At 35.2% G+C, this 14,432-nt stretch overlaps 1 protein-coding gene across 1 annotated transcript; it reads right to left on the bottom strand.

Moving 5' to 3' along the window:
* Positions 1 to 7,755: 7,755 nt before the first annotated feature.
* LOC110687061 (E3 ubiquitin-protein ligase ORTHRUS 2-like) lies at positions 7,756 to 13,531 on the bottom strand. Its single transcript, XM_021863691.1, is given in 10 exon segments — positions 7,756 to 8,514; positions 8,730 to 8,944; positions 9,036 to 9,147; positions 9,352 to 9,454; positions 9,547 to 9,611; positions 9,697 to 9,820; positions 10,056 to 10,181; positions 10,511 to 10,532; positions 10,535 to 11,030; positions 12,370 to 13,531. Coding segments are annotated over 10 exon segments (2,265 nt in total). The 5' UTR covers positions 12,943 to 13,531; the 3' UTR covers positions 7,756 to 8,085.
* Positions 13,532 to 14,432: the final 901 nt, after the last annotated feature.

The following is a 14,432-nucleotide window of genomic DNA, read 5'->3' on the forward strand; positions in this document are numbered from 1 at the left end:
AGGCTAAATTTCGAATATAAGTATTGGTCTATTACCTACAATATCTAAGTGTTTTAGTTGGTGCAAACATGCAAATACTAAGTGAATTGAATGTATAGAGTTGACTGACCCCATATTCATATAGTTTAGTCTAATTCGTTGCCTAGTGACAACGTCAGAATGTAATATTGTCCTATATGAGACTACATGAGAAGTCCAATTCAATTATTTTAGAGGATCATCCATTTGATATCAAGTTCTTTAGGATTACATATATATTATCCAATTATAGTAGAATAGTAAGCTTAACTCGATTAAAGTTTTCTTTTTTACAACCAATCGATTAAAGTTAGTATAGTCTCTTGAGTCTTGACAAGTGTTATATAGGCAAATAAGGCTCTATTCTTTTCACCTTAAAAAAATAATATTTAATAAAATAGTTTCAAAGTTAAGTTAAATTTTGTATACTAAAAATTAGTAACTTTAAAGAAGAAATAATAGGAAATCAGTAAAAATTATTCACTTTATTTAAGCTAATTTCGATTCAGTACAAATAAGTTAAGTTTAGCAAAAATGATTTCAGTTCAGTAAAAATAATTCCAGTTCAGTAAAAATAAAAATAAAGTGAACATGGGCCAAAATGAGGAAAATGCAAAATTTTATCAAGAAAGCTTAATTCCTACCTTTAAGAAGGGTGGTTTGGTTATTATTAAGGTTTTTTTAATATTATTATTTACTTGTTCGTTTATCTTTTTTAATCTTTTTTTTTAAAAAAAAAATTACTTAATAAGAATATAAAACATAGGCCGCATTGCCTTATTAGTAAAAAGAAATAAAGAAAGTATATACGCATAACCTATCCCTAGAAGCCACCTAGGTCTTTATGTGATCGACTAGTGGGCGTATATGGTTCTAAACGTCATTTTAATATTTTAGGTTACATCCCCCACTAGCACTTAATTATTCATCATCAAGTCTCAAAATCTTCAAAAATGGTCTGATCTTGTTTGTTATAGTCTTTATATTTAGCTTCTGAGAACGGTTTAGGGTCGGAACCGTGAAGGTCACAGGCAATGAAATGTTTCCCAAAGGTTGCCTAAGGACTTTGCCATGGGTGATCCATTCGGGGTCCGAAAACATCTAATATACTTCGTATACCTTAGCTTGGCCCATAACTTTGCTCGGTTGTTAGTTTCACTCCTAATCATGCTATAACTATGTTGTCTTGCCTTGCATTGCCTTGTCTTAGTTCATTGTCTTGCTCTTGCTCTTGCTCTTGTTTGCACGGGCATGGCCATACCGTTGCTCTTGCTCTTGCTCGGCCATACCATTGTTGTACGTTTTGTTTGTTTTGAAGGTATAGCGCCAATGGTCCTTTATTGGCTTTACTGACTATTATAAAGTCTTTGTTGATTTTAACATTAAATGAAAGTATTAACTGTTTTAATGTATGTTAGTTGTTATATAAAGTAAATATAATTTTTATTTTATTATAATTAGAGAAATTAATGGTTGAACTTGTGTGTCGACAAACATGAAAAAATAAAATAAAAATAAAAAAAGAAAGAAAAAAGAATAACGAAATAATTACAATATTGATTATTTTAAGGAGTAGTTTTAGCAAGACCATACCTTGGATACCTAGCTTCTACACATTTCTTTAACGTGAAGGGTACGAGGTGAAGTTAAAAAGGTGGAAGACCCTTCCATTTCAAAGAGTTCTAGTCGTGGAAATCGGCTACAAAGTTCATGCTTAAAATGATGAAACTTGCAAATTAGCCAATTTTAATTTGTTTCTTAACTTACCACTTTAATTGTTTTTTTTAATTAATTTCTTCTTTGCTTACCTTTTTATTCAAGTATTAATTAATTAGATGTACGTATTATATCAAATCATAAGTAAAAAGTCCAAATATTACACATGTAATGAAGGAGATTAAGAGGTTTATTATTCTCTATGATTAATTTTGAAAACATTAAGTTTAGACGTATGAAATATTGCAAGAACAAAATGTCGGCTGCCGTGTCAATGTTTGCGGCAATGACCTACCAATAAACAACCGTCCCATCTCCAATTTCTGCTTATTGTCGTTGACTTTAGTTTGGCTTCCGATCTCTTTGCTTTCATGGGGTATATTTGTATATGGAACTAAGTTTTATACTACTATATGGAAGGTCTCTTTCTTATGGCTATAATCGAGCTCAAGTGACCCACTTATACTATAAGTTACACACGTATACAACCTAGAATCATCAAAGATTCAAAGATTATGACTTAGGCTTTCTTCAATGATGAGGTCCCAATTTTGATGATGACCATGACACTAGCTTAGGTTGGACCGATTCGTCTGACTAGGTCATCACCTAGTGTGACACTTAGTGTGTTGAGTTGTGGGTTTTGTTTATGGATTGCTAAACACTGTCATTAAAATTGATCACTACCGTCAACATTTGATGTGAATGAACAACATGCCTTTTACTAATTTACCACCTCTTATTTTCCCCAGCGACCATCCCCACCACCCTGACCGGCGACTCACCACATCCACCTCAATGACGACCCACCACCTTCCCTCATCGGCGGAAAAGTGGTGGGTTTTTTTTATTTCCGACAACCACACCAATCGAATCTGGAAACCTGTTATCGGGCACGGTAACTGGAGCCCAAAACTGATCGGTTACTGTGTGGTACAGTAGTCGGAGTTGGAAACCGGTCATCGGGCAGTTGTCGGAAGTTAAAAAAAAAACTACCACCTTCCCGTCGGCAAGTGAATGTGGTGGATCGTCATTGAGCAGGATGTGGCGGGTCGCCGGTCAAGGTAGTGGTGGTTGTTGGCTTGTCGCCGATCAGGGTGGTGATGGTGGTGGTCTCCGCCAATTAGGGTGGTGGTTGTCGCTGGTCCGGGTAGTGGTGGTCGTCGCTTATTAGCTAGAGTGGTGTCAAGGTGTTAGTGATTGGTGGGAAGATAGTGTTGAATTACTAGGGTCATGGCTGGCTATTTACACTAAATGTTGGCGGTTTTCATTATTTTTAATAGTATTTAACACCCCCTGTTATTTGTGTCTTTTTTTTTTTTTGGGCAATTGTCTAGCCCAAAGGCATCAAAAGCACAACCTTAATCTGAATATAATTTTCCGTTCGCTTATTTTTGTTTGCTACACTTAACTTTTTGTAGTAACTTTGATGATATTTTGTGTGAATATATATTGTTTTTGTCCCAGTTTAGATTATACTATCTTCAAGTTATTTTTAAAAAAAGTTCAACAAACCATAAATAAGTTCAGATTTAAAAAAAAAGTGTATATTAGGTAAAATTAAATTAAATTCAACTAAAAAAATTGCAACAAAAGGAAGAAAAAAAGACTTGATAAAAATAATATAACCTTCACCTTATTTTTCTTAATTAAAACTATTTTTACTAAAATAAAATTGTTTATAAAATTGAAATTACTTTTGTTGAACTAAAATTATTTTTGGTGAAATAAAATTATTTATTGATTCTCTATTATATTTATTTTTTAAAATTACTGATTTTAAGTGATTGAAAATATATATTTTGGGTTTTTCTATACAGTACCCTTGAGGTACCGACTTTTCCAAGCTGTACCCACCCATTTTAAAAATTCCACACTATACTCCTAAGTAGAGGTGGTTATTGGGTAGGGTAGCCCAATGATAATAGCTAGGGTCAGGGTCAAGCTTAAAGGGCTTTTAATGGATAGGGCCTTTATTGGACAGGGCCCTTATTGGACAGGGGCGATATAGGGCCAAAATATTTTTTCAATTTAACTGATAAAGAAAATAGATCGTTTATGTAAAAATAATTACATAGATAAATTTATATTCATATATACTTAATAATGCCTTTGTCCAATATTTTTTTTTAATTGATATTTTGTAGGCCCGCCCATTATCGACCCGCGACCCGCATTGGCCCGACCCAATATTGACTCTATAAAATGTGACCCTCTTTGACCCGACCCTCATCGACCCTGACCGACCTGCCCAATAACCAGGTCTACTCCCAAGGCACCTTTAGTGTCTATGTCTAAGTTGTAGCCTGCCGTCAAGTTGCCGTTTGCCAATTCCGTTTGTTTTATATTTCCAAGCTTTAGACGTTGCATTTTGGTTATTTTTTGTGGGAATATTTCCCCCCAAAAGAACAGTACTCTTATTCCTCCATAAATAACCCTTTTAATCCTTGTTTTTAGGATTAGGTTTAACTTCATTTTTTGGATTCTCCACATAGGAAGCTTGTTCTCCATTATTCACCATGTCAAGTTCTCTATTGTCCTTTCAATCGAAATCCAGTTGCGCGTTGGTGTTTTTGCCTCCACGTACGCTGCATTTGCAAGCCCCCTAAACTTGCAAAGATGAAGTTGTCAACAACCAATCGCAACCCAGGGAAAGCTTTCTTTCGGTACAATGATTGTGGATTCTTCAAATGGTTTGATAGAGGTGATATACAAGGGCTAGGGAGTTTGCAGACCTGTGATGTAGCATATGTGCACGAGAAAGTAATTGAGTTGATAAGTTACATTAAGGGTCTATTCTCTTACGTTGAAATTCATTTCAGTTCATTTCAGTTCAGCTCAGCTCAGCTCAGTTCAGTTTAGTTCAGTTCAGTTCAGCTCAGCTCAGTTCAGCTCAGCTCCTAATTTCCTTCTCTTATAAAATATTTATTTCAAAATATTTATTTCAGTTCATTTCAATTCAGTTCAGTTCAGCTCAGTTCAGCTCAGTTCAGTTCAATTCACCTGAGTTCAATCAATGAGAACAGACCCTAAGGATATAGTTAAGATAGGTCTTGTCTACGTATGCTGTGTTATTTGTGAGTATCATGATAAAAATAGGGTGAATTATTTTATGAAGTAGTGAAAGTGTTCTTTTATTTGGCAAAAAAAAATTCTAAGTCATCTTGTATTTGCCAGATTTGAAGTTATCATGAATGTAGTTAAATTATGTTATTTACGAAAAATTTATCTTTCACTATGATTTGTTTAATGTGCACATAATAAGAAGCGTTTATACCGTCAAGTATTTTGCATAAAACCAAAAGATATACAGGGGAAGAAGGAGTACAATATCCATAAGATAAAATATGGTGGGCTGATCAAGTTTCAGCATTTTTGACACCCTAAAAATTTTACACTTTTAACAAATTAACCATGTTCATACATACATAAAATTACCCCCCCCCCCCCTTCAAAATAACTGCATAATATTCAATCCAAAAAAAATACAAATCAGATTGACCATAATTTTTAGTAGTCGTGTTCAATACGCCCTTTGTCCCTATTTTATTTGACTGTTTACGGTCACCAAGACGCGTCTTAGAACGTAAGTATCTTCATTTCCATAAGTAAAAATTATAAAAACTTGATATTAATAAAATATGCAATAAGCCGAATCTAACAAGATCACTCAGCTCATGACTATATTATCTCTTATACATTAACGGTAATTTGCGGTCAAAGTTTACAAAGTTTGACCCAAAAAATAACATGGGGCAAAAATAAAGGGACGGATGGAGTAGATCTTAAGAAAGTGGGTCAAAGATTGGCATGTCAATAAAGTACTCCGTAAGAGTTAATGATTTAAGATTTCGTTACAAGAAAAATAATCCATATCAAAAACTCCCTAAGTAAGGGCCTATTCTCATACGTTTATTTTCAGTTCAGTTCAGCTCCTAATTTCCTTCTTTTATAAAATATTCATTTCAGTTCAGTTCAGTTCAGTTCAGCTGAGTTTAATCAATGAGAACAAACCCTAAATTAAACTTAGATAAAATGTTAGTTTGAGGCTATTGGATAACTATGATAAGTTTTTTTTTTTTTCTTGTATGTGTACCCAAATTATCGAGTTACCATATAAAGTTTTCTGTTTTTGTAAGAATCACAATTTACGAGGCTAGCTAAAACGTCTTAATAAACCAAGCCTATGAGTGATGTCATGCATAGCTCAAATCGGCTCAAGTCTTGGGTCAATTAACTTTGTGTCTAGTTTGAGTCGAGCTCAAAGCCTTAAGTTTTCAAGTCGAATCAATCGATTATTCAATCTTTAGCAATAACGTCAACATAAAATGAAGAAAAGGCATCATATATTTATATCAATTAGGATCACGAGCCAACCTCACGAGTATAATAAGCTATCATTAATTCATCATCACAAGTAAATTATGAGGGACTTCTAAATGGTGATGGATCTATCATTTATTTGAGAGGGGTCAATTTGTTTATTGCTAACTTTAAGTTTGGTTTCTATCTTTTTGTTACAGATAATAAGTTAAAGGGAATGATGCCCATGATCCATTACTTCAGTAGGAATTTATAAGTGTTTAAGGCTTGAGTTGGGCCTGATTCTTGGGCTCTTTTCTTACTCGTATGCTTTCGCCTTCCTATATTATTTCATTCATCTCAATTTAGTTTGTCTTTAATTGGAAGAGAAAGTGAGAGCGAGATCTCAAAGTTAACATGTTAACACTAAAATGAACATACATTAGTAATAAAAATCCCGCATTAAATGACGAACCTACGTTTCATATCGGAGTATTATAAACCAAATTATCTTTCAAGACCCGAGGCCTAGGCATAAATTCAACTTTTATATTTATGTATGGGGTAGTATACTAGTATATGCTCAACTTAGAAGCATACCTTATGTGTATCGTGAAGCAAACAGAGCTGCGGATTGGCTAGCAAATCAATGTATCTTCGAGAATAACAAAATAGAGTTGATTCAATTCCCTCCTATTGAATTAGGACGATCTTGCATGATAACATAGTTGGAGTATTTGTCACGGTCAAAGAGTTTGGGTACCAGAACGTGTGGCGCACTCTAGCCTTTGGCGGCAAGAACGCTAGCCTTGTGCGGAAGTAGGGCTTGAGAGCACAATGCAACACAAACGGACAATTAAATCTCAGAAGCACTCACGTCTATTTGGGCGATGGAGTGCGGGTGGTCGGGACTTGTGACGGTCGATACTTCGAGGCGGGCACAAGCGGGTCCGAAGCACGAGCTCTTAGTGCATCAAGTTGGTGTGGAGGCGAGCTATTATGCAAGTAGACACATATGTATAAAGGTTTAACAACAAACAAGCATAAAAGCAAGGCAACACTTAGTAGAAGGTTAAGATTTCGTTCAATCATTCACTCTCTAAAGAGCTTTAATTTGATTACATGGAGAATCCTTAGTGAACACTGCATTAACAATAATACAATAATGAGATCTCAGGTCTAGAAAACATAAAGTAAACTCTAAGAAAGCATTTAAAAGGCATCTACTACATCAAAAGGAGTTGAATTCTAACACTTTGCCACGTCTAGTTACTACTCCTTAGTTTCTATTTTGTTTGTTATACCTCTCGTTATTTATAAAAAATAAAAAATAAAAATAAAATATAAATAAAAAAAAAAACATACCCCAATTTACATGTACAATCACTCATAAGACACGAATCACGCTTGATAGAAATTCAGGAGGCAGTAACTCCGTAAAAAAAATCCCGAAGATTCGTAGTATTTGAGTCGAAACACTTCAACTGTTAAAAGTTGTACCCATCCAAGGTATGAAGAAGATGAAATGAGGACTGATTCAATCACTTGGTTAGCAACGGCTACTTGGAAGAGAAAGAGCATCAGTGCCGCATTAGGTCGGCATTCCACTGCACAATGTTGTTTAAGTGGGCAAATGCATCAACATAATCTGGGTTCGGAGAATAATATACAATTAATTTGCCATAACATTAAAGACTTGTGCCCACATTCCACAAGATGTAACCAAAAGGCAGAAAAGCTTGATTTGAATAACATAAGTTTGAATGACATAAACTAATAAGCTTCTGAACTAATCTGCATAGCGCAGATATTCAGAAGCTGTGGATAATGATAATGTACCTACAACAAGATGCAACCCACCAATCGGCCCTTAAGAACCGCATCGCAACAATAAGGTACAAAACATGTTGCAACTAAGCTAAGTTGGGGTTGCAACTGGAGGTCAAAAGGCTTAAACTGTACAAAACTGTGCTGCAGATATAGAAACTGTAGTTCTTAATGCAGTGTCATATGGCACATTTCTCCCCTAAATCCCAAATTGACTGAGAATTACTCTAGCTCGTTGTCTGAGCGGACATGAAGAGGACTGGATGGCGAATCATTTCCATCTTCAGCCACCCTGCGAGATTTCCTTCCTCTTGTTTTGGGAGCAGCACCATTAGCAACAATACTCTTCTTTGGGCGTCCTCGTTTTTTGGCAGCTGAAGGCGCAATCTTCACTTCATCTGGTATCTCACAGGCACCTTCACCATCATGAATTACATTCTCACCATGGGGCTCCTCCATTGCCATGTCAGGTTCTTCCTCCACTGATTTGATTTCATCCTCTTCAATATCTGAGGTGCTGATATCTGCATCTGCATCTTCAGACTCACTCTCATTTTCGTCAAGGGCACCAGAGCTCTCCTCACTGTCGGCCTTTTCTTGATTGAACTTGAGCATTAATGAATCTATCACTCCCATCAATTCCCGATTGACCTGCAAGAGATTACAACCAAGTGAGATAAGCAAAAACTAAAAATGATAAATATTATAAAATGGACTGGCACTTGGCATAGACATGCAGCACCCTTGCTGCTATGGTCTAGTTTAGGAATCTTAGCCCCAGTTAATATGAGTCAATCAATAGTCTAGAGCGCTCTAAACACATGCGAAATCATTAGAACCATTAATACATCATATAGACAACAAACCTGAGCATTTTGAAGAAACTCAGAGATGTCCATTGGGCATGAAGGGCATTTCATGACAGTTTTCTGGGTTCGTAGTGACCGACCTCCTGCTTTTCTCTCCCTTTCAAACTTTTGACCCTCAAATGTGGCATCCAAGCAAGATTTGCAGAAGTTATGAGCACATGGAGTTGTAACTGGAAGAGTCAACACCTTACGGCAAATTAAGCAACTGAACTCTGCAAAGGACAACATAATTTTGTAAGAAAATAGAAGGTGCAAAATTGGTTTTTTTATTAAACTTAAGTTACAAAGAGGACAAGGAAATACCCTTCAAAATGTTTGCCTTGGATCTCTTCTTTGAACGACCAGATCCAGTTCTCTTCTTGATTAGTTTGCTGGATGGTGCAGGCATTTTCCACTTCCAGCATTCTTCATCTGCCTGTAATATAAATCAGAACTTGAGATGAGCTGCTGAAAATGAATTACTCATTAACAATACATACAAGACACATTTCCTTTCAAAAGTTATTTCTACAAGGCCATAAACATTAACTAAATTCATTTTTTTCAGTTCATTTTAAGTTCCAGATAAAAAAATATAAAATAAAAAATAAAAAAAGCAACAAGGTAATTCAGTGCTCACATCATAGTCCCAGTGAGGGCTTTCCTTCCTCACTGTCAACTGCTTAGCCCCCTTTAGCTCAGGAACATTAGGCAATGGTCTTGGTCGATCACCATGCTCATCGCTGTAGCAAGACACAGACACAAAGTATTACTCGCACTCATCAAAGTAAGATTCAAGCATACAGAATGTTCTGTTAACTAGCCATGTACTGACCTCGTCCATGGCGCAGGGCTGTTGTCACATCTAACAAATAAATACCTGCATACCAAATACGGAGACTAACAAAGCAACAAAACCAATAAACCTATCAGAATATTCACAAATCATTGTTCAAATAATAACACAAAAATAACAAACTACAACCTTAACCAATTTTTTGTTCACTTCCTCTGTGGCATAATTTGCCCAACACTTCTCAATTCTGTAGATACCATCATAACGAACCCCAATTTCAGGTGCATAGTTAGAACGCTTCTCCTTAAAAGATCTGTATGATGTTTAGACCACATGTCATTTCTATAATTAGGAGTAAAAACCATCATAACCAAATCAGTATACAGCAGCATAACAAAGATCATGTGCTCTTAACTAAAGATAGCTTTCAAGAAGCTAGATAAAACTCAAGCATCGTGTATAAATACAAAGAGCTTTGTAGACCTAGATGCTAAATAAATCTTCTAAGCTCATACAATAGAATCAACTATCAAGTACTGGTAATTTACCTAACAACACGAACAGGGTATCCTTTTCTGCAACTCAATCTAAGCGCTTCATTTCCACCAGTAAATGCCTGATCATGTGTCTGATACTTGCTTGTACGCTTATTTCCACTCAAATCACGACCCCCACTGTGATTCAAGATTCACAAATAGATAAGAGAACATATCATCAAATGGCATAACAAACAAATTTTGGGACAGGCAGGTAAAAAAGAGATTCTAGGTTTTTCTAGATATTTTGCTCAGAACATACTGGAAAAATAATCATGTGAAGGTTGATAAGGAAAAATAATATCATCATTGATAGCAGATAATCTTATAGACAAGGAGTCAATAATGAAATAGCAGACATAGTATATCAATTAATGAAATCAGCACAAGTATATAATTAAAAATATAAATATATATATATATATATATATATATATATATATATATATATATATATATATATATACCTTCCAGTATAGAGGAACCATTCCCATGGTCCTCATCATCTAGATATCCTCCAGAAAGAACCACTGATTGTGCCCCGTACTTCGCTTGTCCAGCAATACCACTAACATGTGGGAAGTGAGCACCCCATTGTCTACATGCCATGCGATCTGCCCAACAGTCACCGACCAGCACTCCCATATTTCGAGATGGATCATACTCAGGAGGAATAGGCCCAAGAAAATCATTTGGGATAGTGACAAATATCCTTCCACTTTTAGCATTTGCTTTTCCTGCCTTTTTAGCCCTTTCTGTTGTAAAGGCTTCATCAGGAAGATCATCATTACGCACATATTGAAACACTCTAGGCACCACAGCTGCAGCAGGCTTGGATATTCTTGCCATTCTCATAGCAAATACAAGAGAAGAGTTGATTCTAGGTGGGACATCCGGAAGTGTTTCCCTACACTTTGCACATGTCCTTTTTCCTTGTCCCCACCATTTCTCAAAACATTTTAAACAAAAGTTATGCCCGCATGAAGTCTGAACAAGAAACATAAGCGTTGGTTATCCCTAGTGAAGAACAGCAACCAGGTAATACTAACATACATTTAATGTACAGCAAAGAAGATTGTTTTACAAAATGCTTGAACGGGAATTAGATCGCACAAAATTTCTGAAGGTCTCCCCTATTTCCTACCATGTATAGCATGAAACAAATCCACTAATTACATATAAAGGCACGCAACAACGAAAATAACTTTGATCGCTCAATACAGCATGAGGCTATGAATTTGTTCTCAAAACCCATCACCTTCACATAATCAACTCCTTACTAAGAATAATACTTCCAACACACAATGCATGAAGACATCCTATTACAGGAATCTACAAGTCAACAAGAAAGTAAACAAATTTATCATTACCCAAACCCAAAAAGTATCGCCATTTGCACTATATTAGACCAGAATCCAATAAATTTACCAATTATAGGTCCAAATTATTCCAACCATATAATGCACTAAATTTGCATACAGCATCTAAACCATCACAATCAGAATGCAAAACTTGCCAAATCAGTTATATGACAAAGACAGCCAGTACAAAAGGATATCTAATACCATGGTTGGTACACCCAACAAAACAAAGTACACTACCCAATTGATGTTAACACTTATCTGGAAAAAAAAAACAAAAAAAAATTCCCAAATCAAAATTAAATCTTTTACTTGGTACAGTACTTTTGATGACCAATAATTACAGCATCTACAATTTCCAATTAATCCAATGGAGTAATTACAGTGTTAATTCAACTTTAACAGTGTAATTAAACCACGCTTAATTTTCAGAATTCTAAGTTGTTAAACCAAACTGACGAATAATTGAACGTCGCAAATTACCCATTTACTTCACTTAATTAAAACCCCTAAATTTCACACATAACGCTGAAAAACGGTTATATCACACAAAATCAAAAATAAAATCACGCTTAACTTACAGAATTCAAGGTTGTTAAACCAAACTGACGATTTATTGAATGCAACAAATTACCCATGAACTTTACTTAATTAAAACCCCAAAATTTCACACCCAAAAATAAAAATAACGGTGAAAATCGATTTATCACTACAATAAAAACTTAATAATGCAAACTGACGATTAATTGAATGTAGAAAATCAACCAAGCACTTAATTAAAACCCCTAAATTTTACCCACAAAAACAACGACGATAAAACACGATTATACCACAAAAACCCAGAATTCAACACAAATAACAGAAAAAAAATTACAGAAAAAAACGCATGAAACAGAGAAATTATCACAATTCAAATGAAATAAAAGCAAAAACTGAAATGCAAGTACAGAGAGAAGGAGATTTACAGTGACAGGACGTTCAGGGAGTTGCATACAGAAAGAGCACTTGATATTCTCGCCAAGAATATTCATTAATTCATTATCATCCTTCACCTTCCCATCATCAGTTTCACCGGATCCAACCCCACCCAGAAGCTGCTGACGCTTCTTCGCCTTTTCGGCTTCGGACAGCGTAGCATCGGCCTCGATCTCCCTAATCTTGGAGAGCAATTCACCGGCAGGCCCCGCGACAACCGCCGATACAATGGAAACAATAGCAGCATCTTCCGAGGGAGCGCAATCAGGGCACTCCCACGAAGCAACCAAACTCATCGAAAGCGGAGGCGAAGAAAGACACTCAACATGCCACGGCGTAACACAGGTCTTACACACCAGCTTCTCCTCCTCCGACGGCTTCTTCTTGCACAACATGCAGTTGCCATCGCCGTCGCACGGGAGTTGCTGGGAGTGAACCAGAGGATTCGGAGTCGCCATTGATGAAACAATCAAGCTTTTTGGAGGAGAGAGAAAAAATGGCGGAGGTTGAAGAAGAAGAAGAAGATGGTGGAAAATGAGGGCAGTGAAAAGGGTGGTATTCATAGAGTGAAGGTGAGAGAGTGAGACGGCGGGGTTTTGAAATTTTTTTTCAGAGGGGGTTTTGAATTTGGGAGGCTATTCTCTGTGGTAGACTCTATTTTACTTATTGTGGAACTGCTTTTTTATTGGGTTTGTTTTCTGTGTTTGTTTTCAGCCGTTGATTTTGAGATTATGGATATTTATTTCCCTGTTATCCGGGATATTATGGATGATTTGCTTCTATTTTTGGTTCCGATTATGTTCCTATCCACTAGGATTGAGTATTATTCATATAATATTGTCCAAATGGTAACAAATTTGGATTATTTTATCTAATTATTGTTCTTACAATGTACCTAGCTAGAGTAAAAAAATTACTGTAAAGGGGTATTATGGGTCTATGGGTAGAAAAGTTGAACAATTGGTTTTATATTTCACGCGACGTGTTACGGGTATTGTGTTTATGGTTAGGGGTCGTTCGATGAAGTGGTATTAGATGTTTACAATTGGGGTTTGATAGATGGTTAGAGTTTGTAAATGTTTTGAATTGTTTTTTGTGCGGTTTTATTAATGTGTAACTTTAGATACGGAGTATATAGTTACGTGAACATGTCACGTGGAATAGTTTAAAATGCAGTTTTATTAATGCGTAAAGTTACGTGCACACGTGACGTGAAATACAAAAATAGTGGTTAATTAAAAGAAAGGAAAAAATCGAAGTTTGTTACCTTGTGGATTTAACGTTTAATAATCCTCTACTCATCTGGATATGAACATAATCCAAATAAATTAAAGAAGGAATCAACCACAAAATCCCGAATAACACGAAAATAAATCTTGAGAAAACAAAAAGCAACAACTTAAAATAGTAGCTATCGCAATGTAAACCAATCAATCATTAAAAATTATCCGCCTCATAAAGGCACAACTAGTTCGCCATACAAATTTAATTTATAAGGCTTATTAATTTTCTTTGTTTTCATTGATATAGTTTTAGTTCGTTCTCAAACTAAAGTAATAAATCTCATATGCCCTTATTAAAATAAATATTAATCTCAATGCTAATATAAATTAAATCAATAAACCAAACACTTGAAAATTTTCTTATTACGATGCAACACGATACGATATTTGGTTTCATGACCTAACATGTAAGGCTTAAAAAAAATTAAAAAAAAAAGATATAAAATATGTGTATGGTATAATCTTAATTTATTCTTTTTTATTATTATTTTCGGCTAAGTTGTGTAGCTTTATTGGAGAAATACGAGCTATAATTGATTTTCAATTCAATTATTTTTCAATTTAATGATTATTTGAATTTTGCATGTTCTTGATTATTAAATTTGCAATTTGACATTAATTGTTATCTTTCACGTTATTGGTTGTGAATTATTGTTATCCATATGGTTTGGCTTAGTTTAAATCATATATTGAAATAGCATCTAATTTTTGTCTAGTTTACGATTATGTTTTGGTTTAAATTAGAGATTATATTCAATATGATTAATTTG

The sequence above is a fragment of the Chenopodium quinoa genome, unplaced genomic scaffold (genome assembly GCF_001683475.1).
Source record: "Chenopodium quinoa cultivar QQ74 unplaced genomic scaffold, ASM168347v1, whole genome shotgun sequence".
Taxonomy (NCBI): domain Eukaryota; kingdom Viridiplantae; phylum Streptophyta; class Magnoliopsida; order Caryophyllales; family Amaranthaceae; genus Chenopodium; species Chenopodium quinoa.